This window comes from Penicillium alfredii (assembly GCF_028826965.1).
Source record: "Penicillium alfredii strain IBT 34128 chromosome Unknown utg000010l_segment0_segment0, whole genome shotgun sequence".
Lineage (NCBI taxonomy): Eukaryota > Fungi > Ascomycota > Eurotiomycetes > Eurotiales > Aspergillaceae > Penicillium > Penicillium alfredii.
Genome location: NW_026622707.1, coordinates 2,058,731 through 2,074,742, shown reverse-complemented (window position 1 = coordinate 2,074,742; position 16,012 = coordinate 2,058,731). Strand labels below are relative to the sequence as shown.

At 53.5% G+C, this 16,012-nt stretch overlaps 7 protein-coding genes across 7 annotated transcripts; 3 read left to right on the top strand and 4 right to left on the bottom strand.

The window, feature by feature from the left end:
- Positions 1-40: 40 nt before the first annotated feature.
- Positions 41-400, top strand: NUU61_008307 (uncharacterized protein; the record flags this gene model as incomplete). The annotated part of the gene is made up of 1 exon (XM_056658832.1): positions 41-400. One exon carries the CDS (start codon positions 41-43, stop codon positions 398-400), a length of 360 nt encoding a protein of 119 aa, XP_056509125.1.
- A 346-nt stretch (positions 401-746) lies between these two features.
- On the bottom strand, positions 747-1,644 carry NUU61_008306 (60S ribosomal eL31 domain-containing protein; the record flags this gene model as incomplete). The annotated part of the gene is made up of 4 exons (XM_056658831.1): positions 747-953; positions 1,030-1,104; positions 1,422-1,499; positions 1,561-1,644. The coding sequence occupies 4 exons, from the start codon at positions 1,642-1,644 to the stop codon at positions 747-749; spliced, it is 444 nt and encodes a 147-aa protein (XP_056509124.1).
- A 386-nt stretch (positions 1,645-2,030) lies between these two features.
- NUU61_008305 (carbon-nitrogen hydrolase family protein) lies at positions 2,031-2,968 on the bottom strand (the record flags this gene model as incomplete). Its single annotated transcript, XM_056658830.1, has 2 exons — positions 2,031-2,857; positions 2,914-2,968. 2 exons carry the CDS (start codon positions 2,966-2,968, stop codon positions 2,031-2,033), a joined length of 882 nt encoding a protein of 293 aa, XP_056509123.1.
- A 225-nt stretch (positions 2,969-3,193) lies between these two features.
- NUU61_008304 (uncharacterized protein) lies at positions 3,194-4,192 on the top strand (the record flags this gene model as incomplete). Its single annotated transcript, XM_056658829.1, has 1 exon — positions 3,194-4,192. The coding sequence occupies one exon, from the start codon at positions 3,194-3,196 to the stop codon at positions 4,190-4,192; it is 999 nt and encodes a 332-aa protein (XP_056509122.1).
- A 656-nt stretch (positions 4,193-4,848) lies between these two features.
- On the top strand, positions 4,849-5,871 carry NUU61_008303 (uncharacterized protein; the record flags this gene model as incomplete). Its single annotated transcript, XM_056658828.1, has 1 exon — positions 4,849-5,871. One exon carries the CDS (start codon positions 4,849-4,851, stop codon positions 5,869-5,871), a length of 1,023 nt encoding a protein of 340 aa, XP_056509121.1.
- Positions 5,872-6,399: 528 nt separating this feature from the next.
- NUU61_008302 (oxidoreductase, short-chain dehydrogenase/reductase family) lies at positions 6,400-8,055 on the bottom strand (the record flags this gene model as incomplete). The annotated part of the gene is made up of 4 exons (XM_056658827.1): positions 6,400-6,960; positions 7,017-7,415; positions 7,487-7,548; positions 7,602-8,055. The coding sequence occupies 4 exons, from the start codon at positions 8,053-8,055 to the stop codon at positions 6,400-6,402; spliced, it is 1,476 nt and encodes a 491-aa protein (XP_056509120.1).
- Positions 8,056-9,395: 1,340 nt separating this feature from the next.
- On the bottom strand, positions 9,396-16,009 carry atg2 (uncharacterized protein; the record flags this gene model as incomplete). Its single annotated transcript, XM_056658826.1, has 3 exons — positions 9,396-9,413; positions 9,515-15,733; positions 15,848-16,009. 3 exons carry the CDS (start codon positions 16,007-16,009, stop codon positions 9,396-9,398), a joined length of 6,399 nt encoding a protein of 2,132 aa, XP_056509119.1.
- Between the last annotated feature and the right edge of the window lie 3 nt (positions 16,010-16,012).

Here is a 16,012-nt window from a genome sequence, read left to right as displayed (position 1 = left end):
TCTCCACCAAGCAGAGCTGATCAAAGGCCAAAAGTTCCACATGAGCACCCCCTTCTCGCCAGGGCAGTTCTGGGTGTGTTCCGAGATGGTTGGGGAAGACGACGGGAGTGTGGTTATTGCCCGTGTGCGATTACCGCGGTATCCCAACACCCTTTTGACCACCACCGACGCAGACGAGCACTACTCCGCGCTGTGTGAGGTCTCGACTATCCTTCTCTTTTGCAGCAGCAGCAGCAAAGTCTCTCTCGGCGGTGGTTGTGCCACGGGTTTTATGCTTATGAGGGGCCTAAATCAGCTCTTGCATTTGATGCCGGTTGTTCAGCGAGAAGGACGGTTCCTGGGGCAGAGATTCAGTGAGGTGTTGGAGTCCGGCTTCGAGGGTTTATGCTTGTTTCTTTAGGGTTTAGGGCTCTTTGGAGAATGCGGTTTATATTGGGGAGATGGTGCGGTTGACGTGTGGATTTGGCGATGATGGCACGGATCGATATATCAAGACCATGGAACGGGGCTTGATATAACAGATCATGCGTGGAGAACTTTGTCTATACTACAAGGGACTTAACCTGGGGTCAACTCATCATCAAGAAAAAGCAGTTGACTCGTAAGGACTAATACGCTGATCAAAGAACATGGAGAAGGCATAAGAGGTATTTTGATTTTGAAAAGCCCCGACCGAACCCCAAGTGTGATGTTTTTTTAAGAAACAGGGAATCAGAGATGCAAGACACCAACGTAACCACCCCCATTTAAGCGTCATCGACGGTGGCGGTGTGCAGACCCTTGGGGTCCTTGACGTTGACGGCCTGGACGTGCGAGTACAAACGCTCCTTGGCACCCTCCTCGTCGTTACGCTTGCGGGAGATGCGCACACGGAGACGGAAGGGAACACCCTTGATACCGGCCTCCCAGACCTTCTTGTTCAGCTGGGGGTCGAGGCGGACGTCCTTGGTGCCCTGGGAGAGTGCGCATGCCACCGTCAGCTTGAACCATCCATAGGGATTATGAAAAGAAATATAGGATATCACTCACCATAGCCTGCTCGGCGAACGCACGGATCTCCTTGATGGCACGAGGAGCACGCTTCTTGAAGCTGACACCGTGAACCTATAAATCCCGCAAAGAAGTTGCAATCAGTCTTCCGTCCAAATGCCATCTGGTAGAGATCAAGACTCTGCGCGATGATTTTCTGGTCTTTCGGCCATAGAGGTGGACTTCATCAAACTAATTCTTCTTGTGTTGGCTGGAGCCGGCGGGGGAGAAAGACGAAAATTTCTTCTCGATTCTTTCCCCCTCTCCGACTGTCAGTCGGCAAAGACGATATCCTCCTGTGGTTTCCCACATGTCGTCTTGACTAGCGGATTGGAAGTGTGGGATTGGAGTATGGCTGGATGGAGTATTTCCCCTCCCCAGGCCTCTCCCACACACGCACATGTAAAATGTGTTTCCGACTCCGTTGTGCTGAGAATCGTGTTCTCTGTCCAATTGATTTCCTCCAGATCCTTATTCGCAGACTCGAATCGTCGCAGGGAGGTTTGGGAAATGTGTGTGAGATCAACATACTCTCTTGTGCAGGTTGATGGTGTACTCGCGGGCCACCACATCGGCGATGGCCGAGCGGTTCTTGCCGGTCTTGACGTTGGACATCTCTGCAAGGAAACGTTAGAGTGCGCAAGCAAAGTAAATGGCGTAAATGGCAGAGGCCATACTCACTGGCGTGATGGGGGTGGGCGTCGATGGTGGAAGTGGTCGGAGGTCGAGAGGGAACGGTGCGGTTTTCGATTCGAAATTCAGTGTGGCTCGCTTATCGGATGGGCCGCCCGTGATTGGTCGGGTCACGTGGTTGAAGTGGTGCCTTGTCCATGTCTGATTAGTTATGTTTCATGCCTGGTTTATTAGGCATAAACTCGATGGACTACGCAAATGGAAATTTCCCAAGTTTTTTGTTAGACGACAAGATTCCTTTGCGAAATACCCCTGCCCACTACCTATACACTTATCTATATTCTAACCCCCAGTACTGTTACCCGCACTTAATTCTGGCCCTCGCTCACATCCAGATAGAGGTCAAATCGTCGCTGAGTGTAGATGGGGATGCCTTTGCGGATATTCACGATAGCTTCATCGCTCAAATCGGCGTAGATAATAGTTTCGGAATCCTCGGCCTCGGAAAGGATATTGGCACTAGGATCGGCAATCAGGGTGTGGCCATAGGCCTGGTAGGAGGCATTTACGTCCCGGGCGGGGCTGCAGAGCGCCACATATGACTGATTATCAACAGCGCGGGCGCGACCCAGCAGCGACCAGTGGAGTGGGCCAGTGGTGGTGTTGAAAGCGCCCGGGTAGACCAGAAGGAACGCGCCCTTGCGTGCAGCGATCATGGCCGCTTCCGGGAACCGGATGTCGTAGCAAATGGCGAGCCCAATCTTGCCGTACTCAGGGAGATCAATCACCGTCAGATGATCGCCTGGGGACAGCACATCGCTCTCCTTGAAGCTGATCTTGCCCGGGATGTCGATGTCGAACAGGTGCGTCTTGCGGTGCGTGCCGATCAAGGATCCTGACGGCGAGAACACCAGCGAAGTATTGTAGTATTTCTTGCTGGAGGTTTCCAGCTCTGGGATACTCCCGCCCACCAGGTAGGCATTGGCCTCGGCCGCGATGGCCGACAGTGCGTGGTATGAGGGAGACTGCTCCTTCGTCGGCGGCGACGGGTGCAGGGTCTCGGCGTACTTGGGGAAGTACTGTGTGCCGTAGGGGGAGTTAAAACACTCAGGGAGGACAATCAGTCGTGCGCCTGCCTGCGCGGCTTCAAGGACTTTGCTCCGGGCATGCGAGAGGTTGACGGTCTTATCAGCGCCTAGAGCGGAGTGTCAGCTAAGGAGATCTGTCATAGAACTTGGTAAGAATGAATACCTGATGCTAGCTGCACCAGAGCTAGTTTTAGAGGCTTCCTCAGGAAGGCGGCCATGGTGATGAGTGGATGTAGAAGGGAAAAGCCGAGGAGTTGGGGGATTGGGGTCATTGGGGTGACTCCGATATGCGGGGGACCAATGACTCCACGCATGTATCACATGATAATTTTGCCGTCCCACTTATCGATAACGCTACCTACTCGTTCCTCTCCATTACCAGTCCTCTCGCGTCTCTACTTCTGCCTCGTCTCCCTTTCCTCACATGCCCTTATTCAGCCAACATGCTGTCTGCATCAACAGTATCCTCCTCCTCCCTGGATACAAAGGACGCCGAGTCAGCGAAGACTACCGGCAGTCCCGAATCACTCTCACCGGATGAGGCAGCGAAGGACTATGAATCGCACCTGCCATTCAAAATCCCGGGTGCGGTGGTGTTGTCTGGCCCTTCTATTTCTATTCTTCGCCAAACTGCGAACGATATCTATCTTCAAATTAACTCCGACACGTCTTACTCGAATCAGTTTATTATCGTGTCGAATCTATCCCGGCAAGTGCAGGAGCTTATCGGTGGAGATCGAAATCCCCTTGAGGTTCCCTACAGATTGACACTCGACACACAGCGCCAGCAAGCGGTTATTCGAATAATGCCTTCAGGAGCGCATGAGCGTGTGACACAGTCATTTTCAAACGAACTCGTCGTGAAGTTACTTGATATGGGAATTCGTCCAAGAGCTTACACTATGAATGCGGCCACCCGATACCACGGAAAATCATGCGATAAAGAAGCCGATCAGTCTCTTACTCCATCGCGGGATACCTTCTCTAATAAGGTATGGCCTTCGCTCGTTATTGAGACGGGTCTTTCCGAATCAGAAGCACAACTACGAGCCGACGCGTATTGGTGGTTCTCGAATTCCGACTACAAAGTCAACATAGTTATGCTCTTTCACATACAAAGATCCCCTGAGCGCAGAGTCACCATAAAACTCTACAGTCTCAGACCAGCCACCCCAAGAGTCACCCGTGGACTACAGGCGGAGGCCGAGCGCACTCTACTATCTAATCCTACGCTATATCAAACAGACTCCCCAATAGTGCTACGTCATTCAGCGGCCCACGAGATCGTTATCACCTCAAGAGGTATTCAGAATGCTCCGCTGGAACTAGATTTCGAATCCGTCATGCGCCGGCAGCCGGCCCCTAATACGAGGGAAAAAAACATTATATTCACGGCTGAGGATCTTGCTGAGTGCTGCAACCATGTCTTTCTGGAAGCCTGAACATTACTGCTACCTGTCTTATCGCTACATGTCCTCAAAAAAATGCTAAGAATACTCCAGTAAAGACATTGCTGTATGCTACCGCCCTGTCTTTCCGGAAGCCTAGGCATTATCACTACACGTATTGTGAGGGGGTTGAATTCAAAGCTTTCTTTTAAACAGATATCCACTTTGTAGTTTAATTTATTAGTTAAGGATTCTGTGGTTAATCACCGGCAAATCGACGGCCAAGAGCGGCCTCGCGAAATGCTAGTAAAGCTGATGAGCAGCACCGTGACAAGGGGATTGGCCAGCGGGTGTGGACACACACGCTGGAGGTCTTCGACGCGGCTTGTGGCAAGTAGGGATCACGTGGGCCCTGTAGATTTTTTTTCTTTTTTTTCCCGGAGATTTTTGGGAGGCAAATTCTCTTTTAATTGCGAAGAATCTCCGGAGACCCTGCAAGTCATCTTATTTCCCCCCTCAATATTGAGACTGGATTTTTCCTTCTGGAATCCCCTTGTGTGCGCCCTGGGCCGAGCAGAGATTGGCGATCGGCAACCGGGCGGCTCTGCACCCCTCGAAATCCGACCTTGTTTCAAGATCTCGCGCTTTGAAAGACTTAACCCTGGACAGCTCGACCCTGAGTTCGCATTTGTCTTTGAACTGCACATTCCATGTTCGAAGACTTCTCCTTCTCGACGCCCTCGTCGCGGCCCGCCCGCTTGACCGTCGACGCCGATGACCGGCTGATGGTCGACTGCGACACATTGATCTCGCCACTGTCGTCGCGCTGCCCATCGCCGCAGTCAAGCCGGTTCCGCACGCTGCCACGGCCGCGGTCGTCAGTCTTTCGCTCGCCACCGCCGACTTCAGTACCCTTCTCCCACGACCCTAAGCGTCTGTCCATCTCGACCCTGACCCAGAAACTGCACGAACATTCCCTCCAAACGCCCGACAACCCCTACTCTCACCCCCACCACCGACGCCCATCGCTCTCTCTCTCACCAAATGCATACGCGGCCCATGTCCTGACCCCGCCGGACACAGACCACGACGACGACGAACTGTCGCCGGGGCCGTCGTCCAACGCCAGCCCGACCTCGTACCCAGCAGACGACATGCTGTCGCCTCCGTGTGGAGTTCAAGGACAAGCACAAGCATATAGATCCGGCGACATCTCCCCGGGCCTACAATTCGGATTCGGACCAGGCTCAAGCCCCGAGCCCGGCCCCAACCCCGCCCCCTGGACCACATCAACCCCAGACCACCTCAGCGTGCGCCTGCAGCGCCAACGCATCGCCCAGCTGCAATGCAGTCACACCCCCGACGCACTGCGCCGCTCCTCCTCCTACCGCGCCGACCCGGACCCGAACTTCGATCCCGACGCCTGCCACCCGAGCTCGCTGCCGCCGCGGTCCTCGCCGCGCCGGCGTGCCGCCACGCTAGCCCGCAGCCGGTTCGGGCCCGGTGACGCCCCCTCGGCGGCTTTGTCGACGGGGCCGGACCCGCGTCTTCGACGGAAGAGCAGTGCCGGCGCTGTGCTGTCCAGCCGCATCGATAAGAGCCACTACGGTGCGGCGGCGGGGTCTTTGTACGCGCCGGGATTCGGGCGCGAGGGCTCCAAGCGGGGTGATCCGGTGGCGTTGCGCCGGAAGAGTGTGGTTAGTGCGGCTTTAGCTTCTGTGGTTGAGCGGTGAGATGGGCTGCTTCTTTTATTTATATATTTTTTTTTCTTGTTTATTTTTATATGAATAACTTTTTGGGTCTTTGTTGTATATACTTGATTGATACCCTTGAAGATATAAGATATTTATTATGCCATTAGTATTAATTTTAGCATGGGGTGAATATACTAGTAGAAGCAAGACTTATTAACGTCTGAATTTGATACCATTTGAACAATATCTATTTACTCATACTCATTCTGGGGCTTCTGCATCTACTATCCAGTTCCATAGACAAAAGAACACCCAAGTGTTACATGTTGATTGAGTCTCGGACTCTTGAGAAAAGAGAATAAAAGTATGTAGAAACGACAAGAAAGAAGAGAAGAAACCGGCCTCATCCAGAGTCAAGATATCCCACCAGCGCCATGACATCCATCAACCCTTATCAGTCATACCAGATCATAACCATATCCATAAACAAAGGAAATAGAGTAAAAGATTGAAAAGAGGGAGGGAGGGAGAGAGAGAGAGAGAGAAATAGAAGGAAAGTGAGAGAGATCAACTCCCAGACCGCCAACTAAACAACTTCCGTATCCCCCTCCGCTGCGCAAACGACAACTTCCGATCCTCTTTCCCAGAAGAGTGATAACGACGTGCCCCGCCATTCTGGCGGTGCAAATCATCGAGCGCGCGCACCGGATGCCCGCGCAGGCCCATGGTCTCGGCATTGGCCGCGGCCAGCACGGACTGCACATGGGGATCGAGGTAGACGGGGTCGAATGGGTCGTACGAGTAGGGCAGATACGAGGCCGAGGGGGCCGGGGTGGTAGGTGTAGTCGGGGTGAGCGGCTCGACAGGGTCGGCAGGCTCAAGGAGATCGGGGAGGTGGCAGACAATCCCGCGGTCTCGCTCGTCGACCTGGGCCCATTCGCTGTTGGCGTAGACGGGAGAGCCTGGCTCGCCGATGTCGCTGTCGTCGGAGAAGAAGGTGCCCTGGGAGTCGGAGTTTGGGCGCGAGGTCTGGGCTTTTATGTCGTTCCAGCTCTGGGGTTCTGGGGACTCGGTCTTTAATGTTGATGGGGTTGTGGGTGTTGTTGGGGTTTGGGGTGAGGTCCAGGGCTGGTGCTCGCGCAGCGAGTATTCTGAGAACGAGCGGACCCGGTCGACGGGCACACCCGGAAACGAGGAGGGAGGTCGGTTTGCAGGCGCTTGGGGGTGAATTCGCGCGTCGGCAGAGAGGTGTAGAGCGAGGGTGTAGAGCAGTGCGACGGTAACGAGGCGTCAGTGAACTGCGACAGCGAGGCGCGGTCGAGACCTTGCTTGATGGAGAATGGCCCGTCTGTCGACATGCGGGAGTCGCGCGGGTCGGACAGCACAGAGCAGGTGTCGACATCGTCGATGAACGAAACGATGCGGGCGAGATCCAGCGACTTGCGCGGGTTCAGGATCTCGAAGCAGGCGCCACCGTGCGAGACGGTGGCGACGGCCGACGAGGTGGCTAGCATTGGGTCGGATGAGCTGGGCCGGGCTGAGGGTGGAAGCTCGGATTTCTGGAGCTTTTCGCGGAAGGTGTTCTGGAAAAAGTGGTCAGCACCTTGTGTTTTTCTTTTTGTCTTTCTTTTGTGTGCTGTTTCAGTTTACTCACCAGTCGCTTCCGGTTAGGTCTAGGACGATGACCGTGATCCGAGACAAGCGTTGCTCTTGGACCTGTAGTGACCAGAATAATGTTAGCCACAGCTTCATTCTATACACATACACACATAGATGTGTGGAAAGGAACCTACCAGACGACGTCTCAACCTCCGAGTCCAAACTCCAGCGAGAGATAAGACTGTGCGAGTACGAAGGCGACAGCGGAGGCGTCGAAGCGGCCGACGACACTGAGACAGGATAGGAAGAAGAAGAAATCGACGGGCGTGCCGAGCGGTTCAAGTGCACGGCGCCCGTTTTGCGCTTCAACGACCTTATAGACCTCGCGTCGCGATCGCCGGGATCGTCGACGCGGGCCTGTGCCTGCGACTTGCGGTATTCATGGAGAGATAGCATCCCAGTGGGGAAATGGATGGATCGAGGGGTATCGTGAGCTAGGGGGTTGGCCGTGCAGGCTGCATGATCCTGATCCTCATTTCCATGGAGTAGAAGACATTGCGCGACGGGGCCGTCCAGCAGCTCGTCGGCGTGGCACCAGACGGAGTCGACGGGGATGTCGTCCATGGGGAATAATTGGATTCAAATCAATTGTGATTTGAACTGATTTTCTCTTGTGTTTTGCGTATGCTTTTTCTTTTTCTTTCTTTTTGAGTGTTCTTAGGTGTTCGTCGACATGTCGATCAACGGCCGAGTGACTCGTCAGATCGCAGAATCCGCAAGGGAGCGATCATGGTTCTCAAGAAATAAAAACCTGCAAGGCACAGTTTTTTTTTTTTTTTCTCTGTCCCTGTTAATTTCGATCCATCCAATTCTTCCCAAACTCGGTCTGGAACATCAGGCACAAATGGTTCGGTGGAGCCGCAGAGTGGAGCAGGAACAAGAGAGTGCCGGAGTGACCGAATCTCGTGAAAAAGGAAATATGGACTGAACCAAGGAACGAGATCGGATCGAAGAGAATAGAAAGGACACACAACGTGGAAGTGGAAGAATGTCGGTCTGGGCAGGAAAAGAAAAATGTAGACATCACGGCCCAAGAATCACTTGCAGCTGATCTGATCGATCTGCCCTCCACTTCCCCTAGCGCATCTGCTAGTGAGTTAGTCTGCTGGTCGCATGCCAATGATTCTGGTTGGGCCCTGCTTTGACATGAACCCATGGCCCACTGCCCGCATTCTCGGGGATCCAGTCGGCGTGCAGAAGTGAGAAGTCAGGGAAGAGGATGTCGGGTGAGGTGGCGAGATTATACATTTTTCTTTTTCTTTTTCTTTGATTCTTTTCTGACCACAATTACCATTGTACTAATGATACTATTTCTTTTTTTTGCTATTTCTATTCTTATAATCCTATTATCGGAATTAACTTCGATCAGAAAGCGGACTGGCGCGACTTACTCCTTGAGGCATCACAACTCCCAAGGAACAACCACCGATCATTCCATGGCTCGCACACTCGACATGATTCATGATTACTTGGACTCGTGAGATGCATCATCGATCGGCGGATCGGCTCTGCCAGTTCACTGCACCCCATGTTTGATGTGCCTGGACAATCCTTATCTATACCTACAGTATGTGGTGTCTCCATGAGACACTTCCTCACAACCTCATTGTGGGCTACAGCTATCCCCCAAAGACAGAAAACAATCTACCATTGCCAGTAGCCAGATATCTCAAATATCCACACATCCACACATCAACACTCCAATATTCGAGAAACTAAAAATAAAAATAAAAATAAAAGCCAACTCCCAAGACGCCCGGTCATGCTTCAAGCCAGTCGCAATTTACAGTCAGTCATGCCTCGTCAAGTCAATCACATGAGAAAAGTCGTCATCATCAAGCAAATGTAAGCAACTGTGAGCAAATGTATGTACGGAAACCGCTTCCGCGATTGTGCGAAATCCCTCAGTGACGTTTATATTTCTAGATCCCGGATTAGCAACCACACCTCAAGATTCCACAAGTCCAGCCCCCAAACCCGAACCCCGAGAGAGCGACACGAACCCGGGGGGAGATCCACTTACATCTTCCATTTTCCGGCGATTGCTGGGGTCCAAAGTATTCCCAGCGCCCAGCAGAGTCTGGCCCACGGCCTTGGATACGCCGATGGCAGGCCGAAGAATCACCGTCGGTGCACGCTTCCACACAGCCCGGGCTGCCGCCGTGGCACTGCCACTTTCCACGACCTCGCCAGGCACGGCGACAACAGCGTTGCGTGCCAGCAACAGATCCCGTTCCAGCCCGCTGAAGGCGCCCCGCAGGCCCTGCACCACGCCCACGGGCTGATCCGCGTACAGCGAGATGGCCTTGGCCTCGTCGTCGGTCAACGCTTCTTCGGATATCCCGGCAGCGACGGCGGGCGACGCCGACGGGGTCGTGAGCAGATCCTCGGCGCCCTGCAGAACCGTTTGCGTGCCAATGGCCAGTTTGGCGCCTAGCTTTACCAGCTCGTTGGATGTGGTTTTGGCAAAGGCCAGCGCACCCTTTTGGATACTGCGCACGATCCGTCCGTCCTTGTGGTACTCGCGCATTGGCACTACCACGAGATCGCGCACGCCGCCGCCCACATTCACAAGTGATCGGATCGGTGCCAATCCCGCAAGTACCCCAGGGAGTTGGTTGCGTTTGACGTCTGGCATCCAGATGTCGTTGAGAGTGATCCCCAGCCGGTCGAATCCGGATACTCCGTAGATGATCACATGGCGCAGCACCATGTCAGCACCGTCCAGCACGAAGAAGTTCATGAACTCGGTCGTGCGACCTGACCGCAGCCCTGCGTAGTCGACGCGTTTGGGCTTGAAGTCCAGCTTTACTTGCACGGCATTAACCTCGACACGTTGCAGGAATGGTGCATCTCCTGGCGAGCTGGACTCCTCGATGGATTCGTCACGGAACTCAAAGAACCGGCTCAAGAAGTCCAGGGCATCTTGGTCCACGTGCAACCTCAACGGCAACACGGTAGCCTTCAAAACGATTTCCGACGCAGCCAGCTCGGGCACGGGCTGCACGGTCAGGATTTCCAAGTGGATCATGCTCGTCCCGCTTTCTTTCTCGCCGGCCTCATGCATGTACGTCGCGAATTTCTTCCATGTAGACGTGGGCACATGGTCGTAGATCTCAAGATCATTAACCCGTACATCCAAGGAGCTCTGTGTCTCCCCCGAGTTTGGCGGGAAGACAACAAGGTCTGCACAGACGCCCTTGAGCTCAAAAGTCATCTTGTGGTACTTGCTCCGGTGCAGCCGCAGTCTTTTCTCTCTCATGGAGGATGGCCGGCCTTGACGGCTGGTAGTCCCGGTCACGGTGGTCGAGGTCGCATAGCTGCCCGTCTCGCTGGTAAGGTCGTCAATGTCGCGATTGATCTCACGGTGAAGCTCTCGCGGGTCCTTGTTAGCTGGGATGCCAATGTAGATCGAGTTAAAAAGAAAGTCTCCGATGACGGACTCGGCGTCTTCCTCGGTCCCGGGAGACATTCTTGTGGTCCGGGCACGACGCTCCGTAGCCTTGGTCTCGACGTCCTTGACAGCTTTGGAGATGGTATCTCGTGTTCGTTGCCAGTCGTAACCATCAAAGAGATTCCAGATCACATGCACATCACGCACTCTCACACGGAGAGGACTCCGCTGAAGCATGGTGTCATTAGATAGACCGTAGGTGTTGTGGGTAGAATCCCACCGATGTGCAGTTCCCCCAACCGCGGACTGCCTGGCGAAATGATCATCTTGGAACTCCAGTTCCGTAATGCTAGATGAAATCTGATACTGGGAATGAAAGCTGTCGAGAAGGTCATTGGAATCGGGTGCTCTGAGAGCTTTAGAAATGCCATCACCAGCGCCCTGCTGCGCAGGATAGAAATCGCTGACATACTCGAGCTCTTCGTTCAAACCCTCTTCTTGAAGCGGCTCTCCCAGGTCAACTGCGGGTTTGGAGTCAAGAGTAGGATCTGCAGTGAAGGCATCGCCAGAGAAAGAGGCCAACATGTCTTGAATGGGCATCACTTCAGTCCGATACTTGACATTGGCGTTGGGTGGAGTCGGAGGCTGGAGTCCATTCATGATGCTGATAAGGGTCTGCGTTGAATCCGCACATGTCTCGAGAATCAGCAAATCGTCTCTCAACTCGACATCCAACGACTTTGTGGCACCGGCGTCGAGAGACATCAACTTGACAACAGCCATCGCAGATGAAATGGTAGATACAGGAACGTAGCCCGAGTCGATATATGCCTGCATCTGATTGCTCTGGGGAACGGCTGAGCCCCGCTGATGTAGATTATCGGCATGGTCCACATTATCAATATCATCGATGATCATAAAAGACGCTTTGCGGATGTCCAATGTGGCTTCTGACGCATCCTGACTATGCATAGTACCGCCAAACTTTGCATTTGAGAGCACCGCAAGGCCTTTCGCAGGGCAATTGCGAGGGTTGAGACCCAGGACACAGTCCCTAAATACTACAGCCAGCTTTGTTGGCTTGGTCGAGTCCCTGGACACATCTGGCTTGGAAGGCGACCGCGGCAATTCATCTGTTGTGTGGGAAGATTGCTCTGCAAGATTGGCAATGGAATTGGCCATGTCACTGGCCAAATCCCCGCCAGTTCGGTCGCCGCTCAATCCAAGAAAAGCCGTGACCGATGGCAACGTATACTCAACGCGAAGATGGTGGAGTTTGACTTTGAAAGTTGGATCCATTTCATCGGGGATGAAACGAGCCATGAGAACCGGCGGACGAGGCTGAATGGGGGTTTGATGCTTGTCTGACAGCAGTGCCTCGCCCACCAACTCTTCATCGTCGTTCCGATTGACAGTCACGGTGCCAATCTGAGCAGCAACCAATGATGGCATGCTAATATAGGCAAATTCGGCATTAGCGAGACGCGTGTTGATGTCCCCGACATCGCCACCCACGTGGATCTGGCTCTCAAACTCGCGGATTAACGTCAAAGTGAGAATCCCCGGGCGGTCATCCTCCGGCAAATACTTCGTGACATTGGATAGCCGTCCCAATTCACTGCCGAGAGTTGAAAGAGGAGCCAAGCCGGCAGTATTTGCAATGACGCTTTTCATCCCTGCGACTGTAACCCGAAGCACAGAGCCCTGCCTCCGCTGCCGCAATAGAGTGTCCAGCATGATATCGTCGTCCTCGTCATACTTGTCCTTGGACGGGGTTATTAGGGTTAAGAGACGATCAAGATCGACTTCCTTGGGAGAGAAGAGGAATTCAACCCTGATATTGCTCAATGCCACCTTGGCAGGGGCATCAGAGGACTCATCCAGCGGGAGCGGTCCACTCAGCTTTGACTTGTCGATTTGAACACCAATGCCCTCAAATCTGCTGACGAGTTTGACGGCAGACGTATTCAGCTTGAGACAATGGGTTTCCCCGATGACATCCAGCACTATACCGCCCACCCGGGCATTCACCTTCCATGGGGTGGACGCATTTCTGGCCTTTTTGGGCGCCGCAGCTGGGGTCTCAAAGTGCACACCACGGGGCCGCTTCTTGGGATGAGCCTGGCCGCCCTTGACCGTCGATACAGACGATATAGAGCTCCCGAGCTCTAGAATGGTGCTGAGACCACCCATCCACCCAATGACTTCTTCTAAACGCTGTATATTCAGATTGAGATGCAGAGGAAGCGTGGAGATGCTGATCCTTGCTGAGTCGGTCGACTTCACCAGCGAGAGGGAAATGTCTCCTTGCGTAGGAGTCATGATATCACGTGTAGATTCGCGCATCTTCAATGTCTCGTTGAACGAGATCAAATTATCTTCTGCAAAGCCGAATGTAAACTTCGAAACTTGAAGGTTCAACTTGGTCGTAGCGCCTTTTACCAACAACTGCGATTTCAAACCAGACGCCTTAATTTGTAGGATTATGTCTTCCGTCGAAGGAAAGGACGGCGGCAGAGGTAGACCAGCGCGCTCGGACGAATGAGAATGCTCTACAACATGTTCGATAAACTTGATCGAAACGTCGTGAACAACAAGACCGAGAGCTGCGTGGTGGTCCAGGTGTTCTGGCACAGGTTGCTTTGGGGACGGATCTCCAACCTCCCCGAGAGCATGCATTATCTTTTGTCCAATCTTGACCAAAAGCCAGCCAGTTGCGATATCAAAGTGCAAAGCCGCTGAAAACACTTCCACCGCCGTCTCATGCGACTCAGCGCCATTATTTGAATGACGCGGCTTCTCTGGGTGACCTGATGGCCGGGACCCGGCTTCAGAAGACCCACGGGACTCGGTAGAGCCTCTACGAAATCTGGTGGAAGCGTAAGTTTTGGAAGCAAGGATGCTTTCCTCGATCGTAGACTCTTGTAGATCGGCCGGAAAGTCTTGCGGGTCACTGTCGGCCCTTTGTCTAGACATTGAAGGAGACGATTCGCCTTGAACCTCTGCCTCGGGGTTTGACGGTAGCCAAACCAGTACTTTGTCAATGCTGAAAATGGGGTTTCGACTTTCGCTGGCCTTTTCAAGAGAGGGCGACAGTGCTTTCGATGCTCTGTCAGTGAGTTCAGATTGAGACTGGGCTTGGTCATCGCCCAAGGTCTGCTGGTCCGCGAAATATGAATCTGATGTGACAGCGAGTTTGGGAGTCGAAGCAGTAGCCTCGCTCTGGGCCCGCTGGGCGAAATGCGACGCACCAGTAGGGGTATCTAAGGTTTGATCCTCAGAAACACCCCCTGCATGTTCGTTGGCATTGAACGAATCCCATGCTCCGGGCATATTGGGCATGAAACTCCCAGTCTCTTGGCTGATGGCACTCATGTAAAGGCTTTGTGCTTCATCATGAGAAAAGTACTTGGATTCAGTGAGGTCCCCGTGGGAGCCTACGCTGCTGGACTCGGAGGGTGATGACGGCGTAGGTGAGTGATGTGATGGGTCCATTTGAGACCTTTCGTAGTCCCCGTGACCCTGGGGATAGTTTGTAGAGGGTGCAGCTGCATCATCGAGTGACGGACCAGCGCCGCTACTCAGCTGGGAGTCAAAAGCTCGGGACCCATGGAGACTGCTCGATGGTATTGATGCCTCTTCAGTGTGCTCGATATCATGGCTTGGTGCCAAGTTTCCTGAAGCATGTGGTGATGAACCTGGTTGAGACATCCATCCACTCCCCGTTATTTGCTCCTCCTCAGGGCGAGGGGTCGTAGACCGCTCAACATCTAAGTTGTCAAGCCGAGTATTCATCACAGAGTCTAAATAATCTGGGTTGTCTCGAAAAGGGTCGTCAGCCCCGAAGATCTGGGAGTCTGCGAGATATCGATCATTTGGATCTTCAGTCTCCGAGTGGACATCCGAGAACCGACCGTCATGAGAGAAGGTCGATGCTCCCATGTCGTGGCTGTCGTTTTCGCGATCATTTTCACGATAACCTTCCCGAGGCGGCTCGAAAATGGTTGATTGAGTCATTGCAAGGGCAGATTCTGAGCCGGGGGAGTCCAACGGAGGGGGCGAAGGTACCCTGCTCGATGGCTGGCTCCCTCTAGAGTGCATCGTGGTGGTCGGAGACGCAGGCACAATGAACCGCGAATAGTTTGAAAACACCACGGGGTCCGACACGAGGCCAACACTAATTCCAACAAGCGACACCAGACGCTTTCCTTTTCGCAAAGGCATAGCATCCTCAGAGCCAGCAGTGAACTCCGATACCCCATAGACGTCGATCTCCCGAATACTCAATAGACCCGAAACTAGATCCGGCTTGTCCTCGGGTTGTCGTTTAAGCGGAGCATCTTGCTTCAACTCCATATCCAGGCGCACTGCCACGTCCTTGATTTTGAGCTGTAACCGATCCGCGATACCCTTCAAGAACCCAGCAACAAAGCTCGGCAGAGACAGAGTCTCACTTCCAAGACCGAGTTCCTCCTCTTCATCGGCGCTGAATGACGATGATTGTCGCGGTAGAACCTGGGATTGCGACGCAATCGCAGCTTGTAACTCCTCCTTTTCCTCCTTCGGCTCTGTCTCAAGGAACGATTCGGCGAGGCCAGACGGGGTGGGCAGGACTGAGGCTGTGTCTGGATCATGTACGGCCGAGGAACTGGGCCCTGTGTTTTTCGTCTTTACATGACCATCCCGACCTGGTTCCCCCGATAATAATCGAAGATGTACATCGATCCCACTTGCTTCACAAATTATTCCACTGCTGTAGATATCGGCCGGGACGGTGATTCGAAGAAACTGGACTCGGGCACCGAGCAACTCACACGACGCAGGGAGGTTGAGGAGAGTAGCGAGTTTCTAATAAAGCCCCGAAAAATAAAAGGTGTCAGTATATATATGGGCAGCATCGCGGGGACAGCTTATGCGGGCGACGGAATACAGCCCCGCCGTCGCGTCACCGCTCCCACTCACCTCCAGCTTCAGGCCGATATCTCGCAGCTCCACGGTGCTCCGCTGGCCCCAGCCAATGCCCAGATTATCAGGGTCCAGTGCCTCTGTTTCCACGAGCCCCAGGCGAGAGAGGGCATATTTGAGCAGCCGCTTCTGGAAGAACGATGGCAAGAAGTAGGCCATTTT